Raw genomic sequence first — 9,822 nt, 5'->3', positions numbered from 1 at the left:
TGTGACGAAGCGCAGAATTCTGTTCTCTCTTTAGGCTTTAAATAGAATCTCACAGGGTTAAGATGATTAGCGAACTTTACAAAGTAAATGAGTAATCACAGAAGCAATTCAATGCTGTGCTAAGTAATGTTACTTATTCCAAAAATAGAAATTAAATATTAATAAATACAAACAAACAAAACCATTTACATACAATGTGAAAATAGACTTGGGATGTTGTGATTCAGGGGTTTGTTAGTCTTGCAAGCATTTCATAATCAGTCTTTGATGGTCTTGTTCCATGCTGAATTGTGCCGCTGCCTTTTTTTCTTTTTAATATTGTGTACAAAAAGAGATCGACTCCGGCATCTGAAAATGTGAACAAACCTGTGTGCCTTAGCAACTGTTTGAATGTTAAGAAGGAAAAATAATGATGACAGTGGCCTTGAGCAATGTTACAGAAATGTCTGAAATATTGTGTTTTGTTCGTCATAATTTTGACAATAGACGGAATTTCTGAAATCCTCTGAGAATTATTTCAAGTATATCACAATACTGACATTATTATATTTATAGCTGATCTGATGAAGTAGTAACATGTTTACATAGCTCATAATCTACTTTAGTACTAAATACCATCCTGTATAATTATAAAACACGCAAAGGTTCTGCCTTTTTTTTTTTTATACATCGTGTGTTTTATTCCCTTAGTGTGCTTTAGTAATAAGACTACTGTTTGTTAAGGTCATGCAGGTTAAAAAGGTTAAACTGAGTAAGAGCTCGAGAAAGAAAAAAACACTAATTTGATAGTGTTGTTCACTGTATCCCATTATTGTTGTCTATAGTTTGTGGGCTATCATGTCAGTTAAATGTTTGTTTGTTTGTTTGTTTTGTTTTTTGCATCATCTTAAGAACATGCTTTTAGTTTTCTTCTTATGATAGCCAAGAAGGACAGATTTTTATTTTTAATGGTTCGGTCTTTGAATTTGTGTGCGTGTGTCTTCCAACGTTGTTGGCAGTGCTGAGCAGAGTTTTATTAGAGGATCCCCTTCGTTTATCTGCTGATTGTCAACTTCTAGAAAATGTCTTATCTGGGTGAAATTTTATATGTCCACACACCAACAAATTTCTGGCTACACTACTACAAATACATTTATATAGCACTTTTCTCAGTACTCAAAGCACTTAATGTATTTGCAGCATTACAGTTTGTTTATGTGTTTTTACTTTTCTTTGCTCCTGAGCTGTGAAGTGCTACTTTAGTTTGTCCCCCCAAAACAGCACCCCACCCAATTTTTTTTCAAAAGCCACTGCAAATGTTACACACTAAAGGAGTTTAGAAATTAAAATATTCTGAGCCCATATGTCAGAATTTAGCAATCCCGAAATATTGCTTTAGTGCCAGATAATACAAATATGTTTTTACCGTGGTTATAAATATGGTCTGCGGTGGGTTGGCACCCTGCCCGGGATTGGTTCCTGCCTTGTGCCCTGTGTTGGCTGGGATTGGCTCCAGCAGACCCCCGTGACCCTGTGTTCGGATTCAGCGGGTTGGAAAATGGATGGATGGATGGATATAAATATGGTTATAAATAGTACGCTTAGCTTTACACGGTCCCATATATACCCTCTTGTGTTTTGTTGTGTACTGACTGTAAAGCTTAAGTGCATCCCAAGTATATTAAAAATTACTTTTTTATTCTTATGATTGGTATGAATATTAGCAATTGCATCTATTTATTCACTTTCTGAATCCTGTTATCCATTACAGAATAATAATTAGCGAGAGTCTGCCCCACCAGCTATGGGAGGTATTCTCTGCAAAAATTAAAATGAGAATGCAATCTCTCTTTTGCAATTTCATTTTCAAAGTCTGTACGCAAAAATGCTGCAAAAATTAAAATAAAAATAAAATAACCCCATTTGCGATTTCATTTTCAGCCTGAACCATGATGAAGCTGCCAAAATGAAAACTAAAATGTATTTCCACTTTGCATTTTCATTTTCAAGTTCTCAAGATACAAACAGCACAGGTCAATGGGTGGGACTTTGTACCTCGATTTCCCACAATTGTTTGCCCTTCTTAGCTGTATAGCCACTTTGATGTGTTTAATTCACGTGATTTTGATCCCCCCCCCCCCCCACACTTCATTGAAAACATCTCACAAAATCCAAAGACCATACATAATTGTACTTCTGAAGTACTGGTAATTTATGTGCAATTTACATTAGAATTATAATGTAAAATAATTTACATTTATTTATGCTGAAGTGGAAATGGGACACTTAAGTGTAAATAAATCTAAACTATGATGTAATAAAGACTAATTTCTGTCATGTTAAATATTGCAATTAAATTGCACATTAATTTCATCAGAACTACAATTATGTGTGGTCTTCGGATTTTGTGAGACAGTTTTGCTGTGAAGCTAGCAGTATTGAGGGTGAAAAGATCAAAATTATGTGAATTAAAGACAGTCGAAGTGAGAAGTATTCTATCAATCAAAGTGGCTCTACAGATAACAATGGACAAAAAATTGTGAAAAATCACCAAGCACCACCCATTGACCCGTGTTATTTGCATGTTGAGAACTTGAAAATAAAAATGAAAATTCAATGAGCAGCAGGTGGTGCCAGTGTTTATTTGCATTTTACTTTTCATTTTCGGGTTCATTCTGAAAATGAAATTGCAAATGGGGTTGTGACACGGGTTCACTTCCCAGGTCCTCCCTGCGTGGAGTTTGCATGTTCTCCCCATGTCTGCATGGGTTTCCTCCGGGTACTCCGGTTTCCTCCCACAGTCCAAAGACATGCAGGTTAGGTGCATTGGCAATCCTAAATTGTCCCTAGTGTGTGCTTGGTGTGTAGTTGTGTGTGTGTGCCCTGCCCAGGGTTTGTTTCCTGCCTTTCACCCTGTGTTAGCTGGGATTGGCTCCAGCAGACCCCCGTGACCCTGTAGTTAAGATGTAGCAGGTTGGATAATGAATGGATGGAAATTGCAAATGGGCTGTTTCATTTTTATTTTAATTTTGCAGCATTTTCGTGTGCAGACTTTGAAAATGAAATTGCAAAAGAGAGATTGCATTTTCAATTTATAATTTTAATTTTTGCAGAAAATACCTCCCACACACCAGCAACAAGTACAATGCAGGAACATATCTGGAAAGAACACTTGTCCTTCTCAGGGCACTCACATAAATCCACAAAGACGACCAAAAAAAGAGTCACCTGCTGACTTGCCAGCATGTCTTTGGACTTTAATCGTGCTCTACTGATTTCAGTGTGTTTTACAATTGGTGTGTGAACAGTAAAGTCAATAATAATATGTTCAGCATATACAATTGAAGTCATGCAAAAGAAGGTAATGTATATTAATTAATGATATTAATAATATACATAGATAATTGTATATTTTAGTATATATTATATTCTAAATTAGACAGGTGAATGCTGAAGATAAACTTTGTATTTGATAAACAGAGAGGGTCAGCTACTGATAGATAGATAGATAGATAGATAGATAGATAGATAGATAGATAGATAGATAGATAGATAGATAGATAGATAGATAGATAGATAGATAGATAGATAGATAGATAGATAAGTAAAACCACAACCATACGGCTGAAGCACATATAAAGCAAGACATGCGGCTTGTCTGACAGATACCTTCGACGTCTTTGTCGTACATGGAAACCCTTAAATGCAATCTTGGATAGGACAGGATGAAAGCACTCGTTAGAAGGACCAAGAAGTAAGATTATTGCCAAATCGGTATTCTCAATATGGGACATGCCCACTTCAAGCAGGGTCATTGCTGGGTTTGAGCTCCCTAATGCTCACTCCAATTCGTGCCGGTGCGGTTCCCCTGCTCTTTCGGCTGAGTGGGTCGTAGAGAATGAGAAGAAACTTACAGTGTCGAATGGCGGGGTTTAAAGCATGTGTATTGACATATCGCGATGCTGCAGCTCGGCACGGAAGCTGTGTGTGTCTATGCGTCTGATTGCAGTGAGCTGAACTAATTTTTGACTTGATGACGTCGGAGCGTAGGCTACGTGCTATTAGCGCAGCTTACAGGGGCCCAGTTATTAAAGTCATCTCCACATTGCCAGTGCCACTCAATCAGTCGCTAAAAGATTTCCTTTTGATTCTGCTCAGTCCGTTCTTGTGTACTGGATGTGCGCTTACACCTGTTAACTATAACGAACGTTTCTTGCTGTTTAATTGACTGATGACATCTTACGATCATGTAGTACATCTAAGGTGTTAAATGGAAGGTTACAGCGCTTATAGCTTCTTCTTCGGGATCGGATCATTTCAAATAGCACCTGCATGAATGTCTGCAGTGGTCCTGCCTTGGGCCCTGTGTTGGCTGGGATTGGCTCTAGCAGACCCCTTCGACCCTGTGTTGGGATATAGCGGGTTGAATAATGGGAGGATGGATCTGTATGAATGTTCCATAATTTTAACATGTACTAAATATTCCGCAGAATGAATAAGGAGTACAAATGACCGTAAGGTATGCGCTAAATACGTTATAACATACACTCATCAAGGAGAACTTGCTAAAGGCAATGCCACTACCACCAGCACAATGCTAGCTATAAATAGCCTAAATGTTCAACCGTTAAAACATGGAAGAGATACATTGGTTCAGAATAGAAATGCGTGCTGATAAAATACCTTAAATGTGCTTCTGGTTTTTTGTTGTGCTGGTACTGCCTGAGATTTCATGATTGGCAGCTTAAACATAAAAAGCAGCACCCATCGACCAAATGTGAAATGTCTGCATATGTTGAGTGATGGTTAGAACCTCTGAAGGGAGTTAAGAATGGGTTAATTCAGGTAGCTGACAGGCTGGTTAATGTTAGCTAAAAACTTATGTTGGCAAACCAGCTCAGAAACTTTCATCACTGGCTTGCAAGGTGGAAGTCATTGTATCAGAGCAGTGTGACACGTAAATCGGTCAGATACGCTGGTCAGTTGTTTACTGTAACAACCACACTGCTGTCTGATATTCACTCAAACAATAAACTTAGGTCCATTGGAACAGGTCTAAAACTACTGCTAAGCAGCTTTCTTGTGGTCTGTGGCAACGCTTACTTCAGTGCTATTCCTTCCTCTTTTTCATTTGGTGTGATCACCCTCTTTCTCGTACTGTTGCAGTAGCTTCATGGCTAAGGGCTTACTGCAGGTCACTGGCTGAAAGGCAGAGCTGTGAAATGAACATTCAGCACCAATGGAGTAGCATATTTCTGATAAACGCCTTTACTTAAATGAAGATGGTAATTGTAATGTAGAACTACAGTAACACATGACTGTTACTGTCTGCTGTATGTTTGATATTAGTAATTTGGTCCTTGGTCTAGCTCACCACAGACTTTATGAAACATATGTTCTAATGTGGGTAAATAACAGGCAACCTACATAAATAACAGAGATGGGTACGCATTATTTAGAAAAGACAGGCAAAGCCCAAAGGGATGGTCGTCACCATTTATGCACGAAAGAACTTAAATGTAGGATTTCTTTATTTAGATGATGAACCATGGCTTAGTGAGGATGTTTAGATTTAACTAAGCAGATTTTGAGATCAAGGCCTCATATTAGGAGTGTGTTTGTGACAGTGCGGGTCAGCTCCATGTTTTGGGATCCTCTTGAGCCCACCACCATCGATACAGTAACCGAGATGAGCTGGGCAGATGATGAAGCATGCAAATAGAGGGGGGTTGGTACAAAAGTGAAAACGTGCTTTTATTAAAATCAAACTGTGTCTACATACAGTAGTACAGTGCATCAAATCTTCAATAAATAAATAATCCAATAAAAATAAAGTTCTGTGGAGGTTAAAACAAGTCCAATAAATAATCCATAAAACTGAGGTTCAAACACAACAGAAATCTTCTCTTAAAAAAGAAATCACAGTCCCCAGTGCTTGCCTTTAAAACGAATGTCTCTCTGGCTGATACTCTTCGAATCTCGCAGCATGGAAAGACATCCAACAGGCACTTCAGTCCTGCTCGTGTCCCCGCCACCCATCCCATGGCGATCCACAGGGCGCAGCCAAGCATCCACCACCTTTAACTCCAGCTGACATCACCAGCCTTTTGGAGGGGGGGTTGTGTGTGTGTGGGGGGGTGGGGGTGTTCCTCCGTAGGATTGTTGTTGCTTCTCTTAGTGATGGGCTGCTTGATACTGATGTTCCAACACCTTGTCGATCTTACGAAGCTTTGGAGCTCGAAGCACCACTTTGAGGCTTGTTTCAAATGCGCCCGTCACGTGATTTTTAGGCATGCTAGCGTAATGATGTCATTGATATCTGTGCCATAGACATATATAGATAGATGCCGCATTCACTGTGTTGCCCAGTCGACATGATACGTCAGCGCGTCCGCTATATTACAAGTGGCAAAAGTGCCATTTAAACTAGTGGTGTGCGATACTACAAGATTTGGTATCGATCTGATACCAAGTAAATACAGGGCCAGTATCATTGATACCGATACCAATATCGATACTTTTTAATAATTAAGGTGGATGCATCATCAAATTGCTAAAGCTGAATTAATTTTCATTAACTTTAAGTGTCTTGTGATTTTTTTATTAATTAGTTAAAACCCAGGACAGAATTTAGGCAAAGTAATTAAATACTTTATTATAAAGCACAAGTAACACAAAATGTCTTTTTCTTAAATAAAATGCACAAAATTAGAGAACCGCCTTTGAAAAAAATGAAAAATAAAAAATAATTAGTGGGAATACAATAAAGAAAGTACAATAAAAAATACAATGAAGTGTAAACACGCTCAAAGAAATATCCCCCACCCACCTGTTCAGAACAGATTAAAGGTTTTTGTTCAGGAACAGTATCATGTTCACATTTTTCGATTTTATTGCACTTCCCCTGGTACTTAGTAACTGTCCTGCCTTTGAAAAAATCCTCTCAGCTGGCATTGAGGTTGCAACCATTCCCAGGTGCTTCTTGGCAAGTTTGCTCAAAGAGGGGAATGTTGATGATTTTTTTTTCCACCAACATAGTGGATCCTGATCCTAAGGAATTGGCCTCTCTTCTGAGTACCTGCGCATTTCAATTAGGACATCAGTGCCAGTTGTCCAATGCTGCTGAGATGCAAGGACTTCAGCGCCAAATTCTGTCCATATTCCACCTTTTGCTGCAGGTGGGGATGCAGCAGCCGCTGCAGATGAGCTTGAAGTAGTTGCAGGAGCTGGGGCAGAGCTGGCTGCAAAGCTTGAGCCTGGTGCACATGAGGAAGGTGCTGAGGTCTGACTCACTGACTGCATTTCGGTGACAAGTCAAGCTTTTACAGGCTCAACGTTTGCAGAGTCACGGAATCCCAGGTTTTTAAATCTAATGTCCAGGTAGGTGCTGACAGCAAGACCATAAAATGTTTCAATAGCCTTGAAGCAACGGTGACACTGCACTGACAGTTCAGCAGCTAGTTTGCTACCTTTGCGCTCAGAAGTTGCAGTGGTTCTGTGAAGCAGTGACACCAGTGGAATCACCTTTGAAAGTGAAACATGTTTTTCAGTTGATATCTCCCTGGTTGCTTGCTCAAATGGTCTCGGTACAATGATGGAGAGACTGATGACAGGCCATTCTTCCTCACTTAAGCAAAGTGAGCTCTTTCCAAGGAGACAGAGGACTGTGGTAACTGCCTCCTTTTGCTCAGACAATCTCTCCCACATGTAGAATACAAAGTTCCACCTTCTCTCAACTGCTTGAATTAGTTTGTGTTCAGGGAACTTCTGCTGCTTCTGAATTTCTTTGAGCTTGTCTGCAGCTTTAGTGCTGTGGTGAAAGAAAGCAACAATAGCACTGTTTTTTTGCTGAATCTCAAGCAAGCCAGGGTGAGCCTTGAAAGAGTCTTTCACCACCAAGTTCAAAGTGTGTGTAAAAAATGGGTAGTGTGCCCAACCTGCTTTGCGCACAGCAGCAAACATATTGGTGCTATTATCAGTTACAACAGCCAGAATCTTGTCTGCTATGCCCCATTCTTCCACGATTCTGGTTAACTGTGAACAAATATTGTCTGCAGTGTGTTGTCCAGGAACACAACACGTTTCTAACACATATGCCATCATTTGCCAGTTTTCATCTATGATGTGGCATAAGACTGTTAAATATGCCTCTGTGGCTCTTGATGTCTACATGTCAGTTGTAAGCACAACATTGTCCACACCACTCAATTCCTTTCTGTCCTTAAAGCAGCATTCTTCATAAAGAGCTTTTAGTTTCCCCTCCATTAAAGATTTTCTACTTGGAATTTTGTATCGTGGGTCAAGTGTCCTCACAAAATTTCTAAAGCCGTCATCTTCCACCATGGAAAGAGGTTGCAGGTCCTTCATTATCATTTATGCAAGGCCCCTCGTAATCTCCATTGCTCTTGGGGAATCGGCTAAGTGAAATAATAAAATAATTAAGTGTGTAGCACATCTTGTAGTTTAAGTATAGTAGTTATCACAGTTAGCACAAAAGGGTAATTATATTCAATCAAATCTGAGCTATATTATATTTAGTATATTTGTTTCAATTCCAATAAATGTATTCATTTTTATAACATGTGGCAATGGGATAATATTGTATCAAATAACACATTAATTTTGATTCATTAATCACAGAAAAAATCCATCCATCCATTTTCCAACCCGCTGAATCCGAACACAGGGTCATGCGGGTCTGCTGGAGCCAATCCCAGCCAACACAGGGCACAAGGCAGGAACCAATCCCGGGCAGGGTGCCAACCCACCGCAGACAGAAAAAATAATGAGTTAAAAAAATAACTTTGATTAAACGCGTTCGGTGGTTCTGTTCACGGTGACTTTGAAAAATGATTATGTAAACCCAAACTATTTACCTATTTGACCCTGATGCTAGCATTAGCATCCATAATATAAAGGTCTTAGCATAATTTATACTTTTTGAGTTTTAACCACTTGCACTTTGAAAATTTAAAATGAACTAATGCTGAGAATGACTAAAATATTACTTTCACCACTATAATCTACCAGGATATTCTCTGCCAAATTGAAAGGCCTCTGCCAATGTCCGCTGCCTTGGGGTTGGGGGTCTGCTTCTGTCAGGGCCAGGTTGTGTTGGATTTATCACCTCCTCTCTTCCGTTTCTGTAGCTCTGCATTTTCTTTTGAATGATTTCTCATATGCTTGTGTAAATTAGTTGTATTACCACTGTATTTGACAGCCTTTTTACAAATAATACAACTTGCCGTTGATTGACCTTCGGCTTGAAAATAAAGCCACACACCACTTCTCTTTCTCTCTGCCATAATTTCTTACGCTATGTATTGTGTGAGTGTGTGCATGCAAGTGAGCCTGTTTGCTTGCCTGGCGCCATTGAGTCACGTGACGGTACATCATCAAAACACAAGAGAGAGGAGGAGCAAAGCCTGCTCCGCGCTGTGACAGTCGTGAGAGCAGCAGCGCTTACCCAGACAGCCGCAGTGCATTCAGGAGAGAAATTTAAACTAAAGTATTGATGGTATTGATCAATATCAATACCAACATTATTATCGATATTATCGATACTTGGATCGATCCGCCCACCACTAATTTAAACTAATACAGGTAAAATTGGAAACCAGGTTTTCTGATGAAAAAACAATAATGCTTAAAACAGTATTGTTTACAAACAACAGATTTTGGTGAATCATTTAAATGCAATTATTTATATCCATTTATACACTAATAATGGCAATTATTAAATAATAATAATTATTATTATTATTATTAAATAATTACAAGTAACATTTCTCGGACTGCCTTCTTCCATCTCCAAAACATTTCTAGACTTCGTCCTGTTCTTAC

General features: G+C 39.1%; 1 protein-coding gene across 1 annotated transcript; it reads right to left on the bottom strand.

Moving 5' to 3' along the window:
• Nucleotides 1-6,406: 6,406 nt before the first annotated feature.
• LOC127529173 (zinc finger BED domain-containing protein 4-like) lies at nt 6,407-9,567 on the bottom strand. The gene is made up of 2 exons (XM_051932003.1): nt 9,007-9,567; nt 6,407-8,396 (listed from the first exon to the last, which is right to left on the bottom strand). Exon 2 carries the CDS (start codon nt 8,080-8,082, stop codon nt 7,294-7,296), a length of 789 nt encoding a protein of 262 aa, XP_051787963.1. The 5' UTR covers nt 8,083-8,396; nt 9,007-9,567; the 3' UTR covers nt 6,407-7,293.
• Between the last annotated feature and the right edge of the window lie 255 nt (nt 9,568-9,822).

The sequence above is a fragment of the Erpetoichthys calabaricus genome, chromosome 9 (genome assembly GCF_900747795.2).
Source record: "Erpetoichthys calabaricus chromosome 9, fErpCal1.3, whole genome shotgun sequence".
Lineage (NCBI taxonomy): Eukaryota > Metazoa > Chordata > Cladistia > Polypteriformes > Polypteridae > Erpetoichthys > Erpetoichthys calabaricus.
This window is presented reverse-complemented; position numbering and strand designations above follow the sequence as displayed.

Bases quoted from the DNA above. Each gene is read 5' to 3' on its own strand.
- LOC127529173 (XM_051932003.1), bottom strand. From the start codon at position 8,082: ATGATGGCATATGTGTTAGAAACGTGTTGTGTTCCTGGACAACACACT.